General features: G+C 41.9%; 1 protein-coding gene across 17 annotated transcripts in view; it reads left to right on the plus strand.

The window, feature by feature from the left end:
• KIAA1217 (KIAA1217 ortholog) overlaps positions 1-12,499 on the plus strand; it is a 374,649-nt gene that overhangs the window by 312,287 nt on the left and 49,863 nt on the right. For all 17 annotated transcript variants that reach the window (XM_069776954.1, XM_069777068.1, XM_069777043.1 and 14 more), the window contains one exon: positions 6,856-7,688. In XM_069776954.1, the coding sequence (XP_069633055.1) occupies positions 6,856-7,688 (833 nt within the window). The remainder of the gene's footprint in view (positions 1-6,855; positions 7,689-12,499) is intronic.

The following is a 12,499-nucleotide window of genomic DNA, read 5'->3' on the forward strand; positions in this document are numbered from 1 at the left end:
GAAGCAATCAAACATTATTTTTGATATTACCATTAAATTTGTTTTGTGGTTAGCTTAGCATTTTATGGATCTGTTTTACATTCAGTAAAAAGTGAACTAGGTATTCTTTGTTCTCCCCATGGGAGCTTTAGGATATGGTATGAATTAAGTTTATTTGTAGTCAGGGATATAAAAGGACATACTGAGACATGTAAAATACCTTGAGGTAAAACATTTGGATTGCTGTAAGGACTGTGTTCATGCACAAGTGTGTGTTAAAGATATAGGTATAAAATAAGGGACAAAAATGTTAAGAATGTGTTTGATGCTCTATGGCATGGAAAGGGAAGTGATACTGTGGCTGAGCTTCAAGCCAGTGTATGTATGGGCAGTTACAATATGGCATCCTAAAAACTCTGCTCTTGAGGATGAAATAGTGCTTATGCCATGACCTTTGTGTACACCTGCATAACTGGCAGAAAGATATGGAGACTGGACATCTCGGTGATATTGAGTAGTATGGTGACCTGATTAAGATTCACTCAGGATGCCTCCTTTCTGGAAGGTCATGTTTATGTGGTCTTAATTCCACCTCCTAGGATAGTGAACATCATCTTCTGGTTCTCGTGTTTTGTTCATGTCAGCTTCTAGCCAGCTGAGCCCGGCAAAAAAAAGTCTATGAACATAGAAACTGGAGGACTGGGTGGATTCACCACCACTTCCCATCACAGGCTCATCCTAAGGAACCTCTTATATTGTCTCATTGCAGTGTTGTTGAGCGAGGGAAAGAAAAACCATAGAATTAAGAACATAAATGGAAGAAGAAAAACCCAGTGATTCTCTTGCCATATCCATATATGTCCAATTCAATATTCTGTTCTGGTGTAATCAATCGCTAGAACCAGAAAATTACAGTTTCATAGATGTTCTGAGTTTTTAGCTCAACTGAGTTTTTAGCTCAACTCTTCTTTCACTATAATGCAGAGATTTTACAGCTGGGCATATACCAAAACTGTGCAAAAGGAGCTAAAGAACTGAAACCTAGATGCATGCTAAGAATGGGAAGTTAATTATAATAAATGCTGAGATTTCTCAGTGGGTTCTGCAACTCCTTGTCTGGAAAATTATCCAGGAAAAAACAATGGAAATATGTGGGACGTGTTAAGAACAGCTAGCTGGGTCTTGGAGTTCCCCATTCATGGGAAGTTTGAACATTTGAAATCAGTTTTATTTTACCAGCATGTGGTTCCCATAATGAAAACAATTGTGAACGCTGGCAGCTCCTACAGCCTTGTACGGTGGGGCCAGACTCAGCTGAGGCCAGGTCTCCAACTTAGCCTAGGTTAGCTGTTTCATGGTCTGAACTCTCTCTTGGGCATCAGGGGTCAGTTCTTAGCCAAAATTGCCAAGTAAACTTCTAGTCTGGAAGCACTGCTGAGGAGTGATGGACATTGAAACCCCTGGCATGTCTTACTACTTGGTCTAGAAGACCACCTCCAAACTACCAAGTACCCACTCTGCTGAAGAGACAATGGAAGAGCGAGGGTCCCTGTCCCAGGGCAGACTCTGACCAAGTTGCCCCAGGTCTATGAATCTGGAAAGCCAAAGCTCTAAAGCACTCCAGGGGTCTCTGATAAGAAATAATGTCAGTGTTTGACTAAAATCTACTGGGTGTTTTTTCTCCCAACTTTTATCTTTACTGATGTTTTTACCAAATGTTTCAGCTCTTTTGGATTAGCATTGTCTGCTGAAAGTATTTTTCATTGGAAAGTTCCTGACCAGAAAAAGCTAAAAATTATGCTAATGTGTTTGCAGTTTTCAAGTATGGCACTGGGCAGCTGGAGGAACCCACAGCTGCAGCCAGCCTGGGGGTTTTTTTCTGTAATGACCCACTAGAACAGGGAAATTTATAGGAATTAAAAGGCATACTATGAGAAGGCAATAACAGACAAATGTGACAACGTCTCAGTGATGTCTGATAGCATAAGGATTTGGCTTCAGACAGATAGTCATGGTGGAGATACTTAAAAAATTTTGTTTTCAGACTGTTTACCAATTCTGTAATTTTCAAGTGCACTATTTCTTATTGGAAATTATATTATTTCAGAAATATTAAAACCATATATGATAAGTTTTTTGCAAAAGCAGATTTGTGCTTTTAGCTGTCCAAACCCAACCTGAATGAAGCATCAGTCATGACAGAAGCGGTATCATACAGTGCAACTACTGATTAAACTGAGGTTTTTGCACAATTAGTACAGTAAAGCTGTTGATTTATTTTTATGAGGAAAGAACAAACTAATGGATTGTATTGTAGTTGGATTTGAGGTTCTTTAATTAAGTCTTTCCTGATAGAAAAGTGAAGGATTGCCTCCCTTTTTAGAGGATTTTCTTCTGGTGAGCAATTTCCATAAAAGGTCTCTTTACAGACAGATGAATTTATCAGTATTGTATCAGTACTTAGTGTTTCTGTACCTTTTTCATCAAAGAGTCTCCAAGCTCTCGATAAAATTCTTTGCAGGTGTCCTCCGTTTACTGTTGGGTGAGCCAGCTTGAGGAGCATAGGTGCAGTTTCCTCAGGGAAACGCAGGATGTCAATGGGAGAGTAACAAAAGTAATAGCTTCACATGCCTGAGAGGTGATTAATGGAGTCTGCTGAGAACTCTAGGGTGTCTCTGAGAGGGTGTATGGATAAGCTCCATCTAGGGAACATGCTCCATGTAGGTATTTTGGCAGGCTGAAATCCTTGGGGCAAAGCCAGTTGCCGTGTTCTCTGTTGGTGGAGACGAGGCCTGGGAGAGCAATGGGAAGGGCTGCCAGGTCAGAAACTCTGGCCTGCTTTTCCCTTTGCCTGTGTTTTGCTATGAGATGTTAGCAGATAATGGCAGTGAGTCAGGCTGCACCTCCAATATCCAGCTGCGTGGTGAGGTGAAGGGTTGGTGCAGTGCTGATGAATTACTGGTAGGCTTAGTTCTTACTACTAGCTGGCATTGCCCTGGTGCGTGTACAGGCATGGCTCCCGTGCCCTGTCTGGTGTGTGCCACAGGTGCAAATGATACGTTGAGGCAGCTGGAGAGACAGAAATAAGGATAGTTTCTTCATTGTGAGATGCTCACGTTGGGATGGACCATAAGAGTGACCTATGAGGCAGGACAGCCCTAACAAATTTAGAATAAAGATCAGCACGGTGTTGTATTGGTCCTGGTGGACAATAAGACAGACTGGATTGTACTGCAGAAATCACCAGGTGTTGAACCACTGAACAGTAGGTTGCTCATTGCTATCCATAAGGCTTATGATACCACGACTCTGTCCTTTCAGGGGAGCCGTGCTATTTGAGAGGCCAGGAGCTGCCACAAGCTTTGTATTCTGCTGTGCGCAGAGACTCTGGGTCTGCCCACCCTTTATGTGAGCTACCAGGGGCAAGACTGTTCATAACAGTCATCCATTTGGGTGGATGGATAGCTGGTTTGCTACCTTTCTGCTTATAGTCATATTCAAAATGCAGCGTTACTGAGTATGCCAACTAGTTTTGAAATAAAGAACATAACTGGTTTTATATTATGTTCACTCTTCAGTATACAAAGACACTATTCAGTGTCTCTATTGCTCTGTTTTAAAAAAATTCCAAATCTGTATCTTACAGACTTAAGTGCTGTTAGACTGACCAACAACCTCCATAGGAGATTTTTAAATGTGGTGTGATCTTTATTGCTACAGAAAGTGAAAGATTCTTAGTGATGCCTTTCCCCCTCAAATGTTGTATACAGAAATTGTTGCTAGCTGTGTGCCATATTTTAACCTAAGGTTTGACAAAACAAGTTTTTATTTCAAGGATTACAGTCTACAGACAGTAAGAACAAGGAAGAGATACGTGCTAAAGAAACCACACCCTCAGGCAACCGTATTACATGGCTGCAGTGGAAAAGCACATGATCCTATGCTTGCACTAAAAAATCTTCTTCCTTTTGCCCTCAAAGCAATTGGCTGTGATAGCACCTAGTACTTAGAGGCTCAGATAAGCCCAATATCCTCTTTCTCTGTCTCTGAGCCATGCAGTTGAAGTCCAAGAAAGTGGCTCAAGACAGCCTGCACATTTGAGTACATGTTTTCATAGAGCAACATTGGGGGTTTTATGGTGGAGGACAGAAGAAGAAAAACAGCACAGAAAGTGGGGTATATATGAGAGAGAGTAGTGTGCCTTGAATATCACACAAAAGATGTATAGATGAGAAGCAAGAACAGACCATCATTCACATTTTTAAAGTTGCCATTAGCAAAGAATCTGGAGATTTTGGAGAAGAGAGAAAAGTGGAAAGAGAGACAATATCGACCACGTGGCAGAAGACACTGTAATCCAGCCAGTAAGGCTGCCTGGCTCCCGGTCACCAGCTCATGTCCCTGCCCGGTCCATACGCCCTGGTGCACCTGCCCTGGGCACCCTGGACTCTGTGACTCCGACTGCTCTCCCCTTCTGTGCGCTCCAGCCAGGGGCTGAGTCATGGCTTAAAATAGAAAGTGAACTGTTCAGGAAGGGGCTGTCTGCCCAGGCGTTTGTGCCCTGCCCAGCCCAATGGGGTCTTGATTCAGGCTGTGTACTCCAAGTGCTATTTTAAAGCAAAAGTAAATAGCATTATATATGTCAGTACTCAGACACAGGGTATGAGCAATAGCTCAGCCCCGTATCTGAACTCAGTTCCATCTTAAAGTATGGCAATATCTTAAGGTGGAAAATAGGAATTTTTCTTTGACAGATTTCTTTGACTTACAAGAAATGAATGAGCATACACAGGAATATGAAGTCCAGAAGTTAGGGGAAATTAAGCCTGTTGCTTTCAAAGCTTCCCATGGAAATTTTCCCCTCTCTGCAAGGTAACATTGGAATTTTCCTCTCACTGCAACCCAGCCTATCCCACTGTCTATGGTTTCTGTGCCAGATACTATTGCATCTATTGTAGGTCTAGCTGAAGGAACTGAACAGGGCATGGTATCGCTTGTACAGTAGAAATCAAGAAGGATTTTCTTTCTCCAGGGTCTTCTCTCAGTGCAAAACATCTGCAGCTATCCCTGGAGGCCTGATCCCAAAGTCAGTAGGAGTCTTTTTGTTCTGCTGGCCCACATCCAGAGTCTGAATGCACAATACAGCTCAGTCTGTTGCAGTGTTTCTTCAAGCCAATAGAAAACTATGTTGAATGCCCACTGATAATTTTATTAATACTGTTTAGTTATATTTTATTTTAAATTCCAAACTACAGTAATTCTCTGTGCAAATGAAAAAAATTATCCCATGTTACCCTTTGGCTTGATGACTTTTGTCTGGCTAATTCATGACCCATCCTAGCGCACTCCTTCTTGCTATTACACACTTATTTATTATTGCTGCTGCCACAATTAGGTTATCTCCTTTCTTCTTTCTGGTACCTGATACTCCAGACTTTTGATCTCTGGCCCTGGGGAATGTCATTTGTAATTCCCAAGTGCGGAGCCTGCCGTGATGAGAACAGCTATTGTTTATATACCGCCATTTCAATTTCCTTACCAGTGGAAAAACCTGTGGTGGGGCAGGAATAGAATATAATTTCTTGCCTCATCAGCCATGGATCACTGTAACTGCAATGAATCCAGTCACATTGTCAAAGCAAGAAGTGAGAGGGGAGAAAGACAGTGAAGATTTCTGATCTGCAACTTCCACTGCACATTAGTGTGTGCTCTGTAACTTTAGGAACATGTAGTCAGGCTTGGTGATGCTCAGTTTTCTACAACCTCTTGGAAGTGATGGAGAGGGAAGCTGAAATTGCCAATACAAATTTTAGAAGCTGTAATTTTTTTCCTTATGTAGTTGGTGGAACCCAGCTGACTCTTTCATCTTCCTGTTTATCCACCTTACCCTAACGGCACCAGAGCAGGCACATGATGCTTGCTAGAGGGAGAATTTATCCTGTCTCTGTCATTGACAATGTTCAGCCATCTAGAGAGGTCATTGCTGGGCAGAGTGAGATGCTACAGTCTCAGAAGCACATGTATCCATTGCAGATTTTGCCAAGGCCTCTGTTAACAAAGCACTAATACGTTGGTATGGAAATTTTCCCTCTCTTTTCCTTGCTTGCTCATTCCTCACTGCTGGCATTTATTGTTGCTGCTTAAAAAACTATGATAAAATGTTTGGTGACTTGCTGAGTGCGTGCTCCACAAACTGTCTGAAGCACTGCTTTGCAATGAAGGAAACCTGTGGCACATGTTTTATAGGGTCAAAATCTTTTCATGCAACTTGACTGTGTTACAGTCAATAAATTCTTGTGTGTGTTGTTCTCCTATGCTTTGTGTATCCTTTGTGTAATAAAAAGCACATCAAGTTATTAGCAAAGGCTAAATTCTGCGCTGAAGCAAATGGCCAATTAATTGTAGTATTTATTTTTCTTGTCTAAGGACTTTAGGTCTGTTTGCGATGCCAGAGCACCAGCATTTTGTTCCTGGTTTGGAATCAGTGAACTGTAGTCTGTGTGTCTGATCAATAAACTGTTTAAGTCTGTCACTGGCTAGATGTACTTAGAACACCTGGCGCTGAAATCCCTAATTTCAGCTTCAGTAGCTGTGAATATCAGGTTAGGGTAAGGTGGTATTTGTGTAAGCAAAAGCATTTTTAGAACTCTCATGTTCCTTTAACATGCAGCCCATTTTATTGCTGTTTATAGTTGTTATTTTCTTTAGGCACTGAGATCCCAAAGTGTTTTATTTATGCAGATGACAAATTATTTGGTCTTGAGGGTTTGGGTTTTTTCCCTTTTTTTTCTGTAGATGTCAAGGTTGTCACAACCCACATCAGGTTTTGCTCATTCAGTAATTTTATATCTTACATGTTTTTCCTTTTCTTTCCAGATGCAGAGGGAAGTTGCTTATGTGGGCCGAGATGGCCCAAGTGCTTCCCGCCCTGGATCTGCCACGCACCCTCCCCATGCGATGCCTAGCTCTCCACCCTCCACCCCGGTGCCCCACTCCATGCCTCCCTCTCCGTCCAGGATTCCCTACGGCGGGGGCCGGCCCATGGGTGTGCCAGGCAACGCCACCATCCCCAGGGACCGGCTCTCCAGCGTGCCAGCCTCACGCTCGATATCACCCAGCCCAAGCGCCATTTTGGAGAGACGGGACGTGAAGCCAGATGAGGACATGAGTAACAAAAACCTTGCCCTGATCCGAAATGAAGGTCTGTACGGTGACCCCTACTTGTTTCACGAGGGGAGGATGAGTGTGGCTGCACCCCACTCTGGACACCCCCTCGATGTCCCCGATCACATTGTAGCCTACCATCGCAGTGCCATGAGATCATCAAGCACTTACTGCAACCCCTCTATGCAGCCTGAAATGCTGGAGCAGTCCTTGTACAGACAAAAGTCACGGAAGTACCCGGAGAGCCATTTGCCCACTCTTGGCTCTAAAACGCCTCCTGCCTCACCCCACAGGGTGGCTGACATGAGAATGATCGATATTCATCCTCACCATAGTGCTCACATTCCCCCCCACACCATCCAGCCTGACAGGTCTTCCCCCAGCCGCCAGTCCTTCAAAAAGGAGCCGGGACCGCCTGTGTTCGTGGACGCGAAAGCACGGAGCGCCCTTGGCCTCCCAGGCATGGCTGAGGCAGTGCCGTCTCCAGTCGACAAGCAGGCTTTTGGCTATGGGTCACCTGCAATGCCCAAGGACAAGGAGACAAGGTAAGGCAGGGCCGGGGCTTAATTCATGCAAATGAGAAACATTCCTAATCTGCACATCTTGTAACACCCAGGGGACAGTGTAATGTGCAGGAGGCTGCTGCACTGGGCTGCAGTGTTTATTAGCCGTCTGTCAAGGTAGTTAGTAATTTAGAGGAGATGCGACACCACCCGTTATTAATCTGAAAGTATTGTCAACCCATGATGAATCCCTAGTTATTTTCATTTGTGTAAATTTCAGTCATTGGAAAAAATATAATAAAATAAAATGATTAAGTAGGATTTTTCTTTCCAGACAACCAGATCATGTTACAAGAACAAATGATGTTCTGTTCCCGCTAATAAGGGAATATATTTCACCCCTGTTAAGAATGACACTCTGATATTACAGTTTTGGTTCTTTATGGAGTGGAGTTTTTCTCATCTAGTGTTAGGAAATGGGAAGAATTTATCATTACTGTCTTATCTCCTGTAAAACATGAATTTGCATAAAAATAGGACAGTTGTTTATAATAATGTTCCTCGAGGGGAAACTGCTGAGAAGAGCAAGTCTGTCCCAGGGAAGAAATTGAAACACGAATGTTGTTCCCAATGATTTCTCCAGCATCACAGATAGTTGGTGACCTCACTGTTGTTAACTTTTGTGTGCTGACAATGATGACAATGATCTCTCCTGTCTTTTTAAGGACCAGATTTACGCAAAGGTCTGTGAAGGCTTCTCCTGCCATAGACCCTGCCCTAGGAGAGAAAAATCGTTGCACTGCCAGTCGGTTGCTGTATATTTGTATGAGTTGCGCTAATCTCTAGCGTATTGTTTGTGCTGTTAACTTTTATAGAGCTCTTTAGGGAAGTGAAGATGAATAGCTGGAAAATGCTGAGCTCACAGGGGCCAAAGGTAACTGCTGACTGCCTGAACCACTGGGGAGATACGGAGCTTCGTATAGCCCCCAGACTTCCCTTCCACCTGAGCAACTTGCTCAACAATTAATTAGTCGCCTCTGATGACACTTGGCCAGGAAAAAGAATGTGTTGTGAGGTCCATTGGTGGGGAGAAAATGGAGGACAAAAGAAAATCAGCCATCCACAGAAATTACGGGCTTATAGTGTGGTAGTTATGTTGACACAAGGGTATGAGTTAGGGCATATTACAATCTAGGGTCAGTGAAACCTGATTTGTATCTATTTATTTCCAAGAAAAAGATGCCGGTACTTGAAATTTCATTTCAGGCTTCCATTATTACAACTAGGAAATAACTTGAACTACATTTGCCAATTCTAATCCAAGAGATAGCTTTCAGATTGAAAATTTTACGAAGTTCATCTTAGAGGGTTGAAAATAAGGGAGGACACCAACAACTTTACAGTCTGTGCGACTTTCTCTCTCCCCTCAGGGTATCTCATCTGTTCACTCAGCTACACAGATATGCACAAGGTTGTGTATTTGTGAACATATAAAGAGCAATTATACAGATAGTTCTGCAGCTCCTTAAGGGGAGCTTTGCACCAGGAGTTTTAGTCCTGGTCCCAGAATATATTCACAGTGATGAAAATAGCATTTGCATAATTAACACTTCCAAATAAATACATGACCTTAAAATTCAGCATGGTGCGTATTAGTCACATGGCACTGAAAAAAAATCATTCTGAAAGCTGCCTTTATGGATTGTGGGTTTTTTAACCTTGAGAAAGTGTGAATTTAAAAAAAATCATTGTAAATACCAATACCAAGCAAATGGGTGTTCTTTCTAACCACTGCAATACTAAGAATTGGGTTTGGGTTCTACAGACACAAAATGCTCTAAGCCTTATTTTAGCTTTGTAATAATTTCATAAACTTTGAAAGCAAACACTGTTGAGATTGCACTAAACAAGGAACGCTAAGGTTATCCAGGCTGAGGTGCTCTTTTGCTGCTTCAGCAGGGGCTGAATTGTTACAAGGCTGTTAATGAATACCTGAAAAGTGACGCATATAATGGCAGAAAGGTATACCCTACCTTGTTGTGTAGGACTTACAGTTTATACCCATAAGCAGCACAGCAGGTCTTGCTTCTGTGAGTAAGAATATTTTGGGATTGGAGAGATGGGGGTGAATTCATCCTCTCCCAAGCATGGTAAAACGAGGTCTTCCAGGCCTGGTAAAATGAGGTGTGTGCTGCTTTGTCACGCATATTATCCACTTGCTGATGACTGTGCAAAAAGCCTAAAAACCAGGCCACAGAAAGCGAATGATGGTGTGTTCAGTCAGCCTGCATGCAGACAGTGGCAGGTGTAGGGTAGCAGCAAAAGGGCACATTGAGAATCTGTTAGCCTTGGGGATACTGAGGGAGGTCTTTTGCATTTGTTCACTGTGACAAGAGAGACTCCCCATCCCGACTCATTCAGGAGTGGGCTGAGGACCCTGCAAGCATCAAACTCATCATCTCAGCAGTGTTGTTCCTTCAGTCCCTAGTGAAGTGTGCTGAGAACAAAGAAAACATCACTTGTGCCATCTTTTTGTGGAAATCACCTTGAAGTAGCACTGTCACAACCTCAGGACAATGCATAGTTTAAACATAAGTCAGAGAAAAGATTAAAATGGATAGTGACAATGCCAGAAGTTAAACTGAATCTCTCTTCCACTGTTAATTCTCCTTCAATTTTTCCAGTCTGGGGCTGAAGTGGGATATATACGTACTTTATCAGAATATGTTAGGTACTTATAGCACACCAGACCTCTCATTGACCGTATCCTAGTTTTATTGAAGAAAATGGGTCCATTACCTTTGGAATGTTAACTGCAGCAGATGTGGGTCTACAAAAGATGAAAACCGGTATTTCTGATCTCTTGGAGTTTCCCATTTTAGTTTTGCATTGTGGAAGCCAGTCTCATCAAGCCTGTTATTTAAGCCAGAGTTGAGGGGGATTTAATTGCTTCATGTAATACTTTCTTGTATCTGTTTTACCTCGAGTATTTTCAAGGTAGCTACTTCTGCAGTATAAAGCATTGAATAAATTCTCACATTGAATAAATTCTCACAGTAATTCATTTACCAGAAGAGTTCCATATAAAGCTCTTTTACAACAGTGACAAGAAACAAGTTCATGGAGGTTTAAAAAAAATGTTAGTATTCGTATACAAAAAAATATTAGAAGTTGTAACAGGTTGCAGCAGTTCATCTTTGAGGGGTCATCATGCCTTAAATCTGAGGTTTACGGGAAGAATGAGTAAATTTTTGTGAGTGAGCATGAGTTGTTTAAACAGTGATTTGCTATCATATTTTTGGATGGCCCATTTATGTAGCTTATGGTGGACAGTTCTGGAAGTTACTATAGGCAAAGCAGATGTTTAAATGTTGATAAATTGGAAAAGAAGCAGTTTACCCAAAAGTGCATTAAATTAAATGCCATTTAACTTACATTCTTTGCATTTAAAACACACATGTTGCAAAATTCTAGGTTATTTGATAGTGCTGAATATGTATATAATAAATGCCGCTACTCACTAAAATACAATCCTTAGAATAGCAAGATAGCTGTTTAGAACATTTTTCTTCTAAAAGGATTTCAGGAGTGTACTGTGGTTGTCTTCTGCCTGAACACAACTTTTGTCCCCTTCTTTTTATGCCACATTAGTGAGAAAAGATGATGGTAGAACTGAGCAAAAAATGTGATCAAATTCACAGCTTGTGGCTTGCAGTTCAAGACTAAAGTGTAATGGCCACATATAGGTTATTGGATAATGTTCCCATCACAAAACCACTTTATTGTTTGATATGTTAAAGTATGGATGGACTCTCTATGCATTAGGAGAAAATGGTCATACTCTAAAGCCATGGACAGTGGCAGACTCCATCAGCAATGCGCTGAAAATTGTATACGAAGGGTGAACTTTGCAGATAACCCCCTCAGACACTTTCCATGGGGCCAAAATTGCATCTTCCTTTGTGAAAGATGTTGAATAACCAGGCAGAAAAAGATGAATGCAAATGACCTATACAGGATGGAGGAAAGGTAAGCTGTACTTTGGCTTCCTTCTGTTGGAGGAACTGTTTGTAGCAAGATGAGATGCAGGCTCTTGGATAAGAGTTGTAAAATAGTATGGTAGCTGGCAGTGCTTCAGAAGTTCCCTTTTCCCTTTAGTTTCAAGCTGTAGAAAGTTTGCGTTTAACCTTATTCTTAAAAGATTGAAATATTGACTTGTGTGTATTTTTCCCTTGGGAGAAGAGCAGAGTAGAGAAGAGTTCTGCTGGTCTTTGCTTCACACCCTTCCAGCATATCCACTCTGGTGTTTTGGGGAGACTTTGGGGTAAAGTCTGACTGTGCCACTTTCACTTGGTTCTATGGAAGCCAGTGGGAAAGACAACCTACTCCTGTTTCCTTTCTTTTCCCAGTGAGATAAAATAATTTCTAATGAAATGTTTCTCTCATAGTGTAATACAGAAAGAATTGTATTTTTCCCTGTCTCTGACCCTCTTTTTGATTACTATACAGACTTCACTCGGGGTTTAACTATAAAATATGAAGTCACTGAAAATCTTTCTCCAGGATAGTGTGCCAAATAGTTCTTGGTGCCAGACTTGGTATTTGAGTACGTCTGTTATGGATGATGCACTGCACAGCCTAGGGTCGGACACGAACATGAATGAACAGTTACACAGCCCAGTTCTAGTTTGCGTCTGTACGAAGTATCTTCTCAGTGATGTGAATATTAAAGATTTCCCCAGGAAAGGGAAGGAACATGCAAGTCATGCTTAAATAGCATCGCTGTGAGAAGTGGGTACCAATTCAGCAATACACTGTACTCTGCTTGAGATTACTTCCAGTTAATTGCAGTA

This window comes from Haliaeetus albicilla, chromosome 2 (genome assembly GCF_947461875.1).
Source record: "Haliaeetus albicilla chromosome 2, bHalAlb1.1, whole genome shotgun sequence".
Taxonomy (NCBI): domain Eukaryota; kingdom Metazoa; phylum Chordata; class Aves; order Accipitriformes; family Accipitridae; genus Haliaeetus; species Haliaeetus albicilla.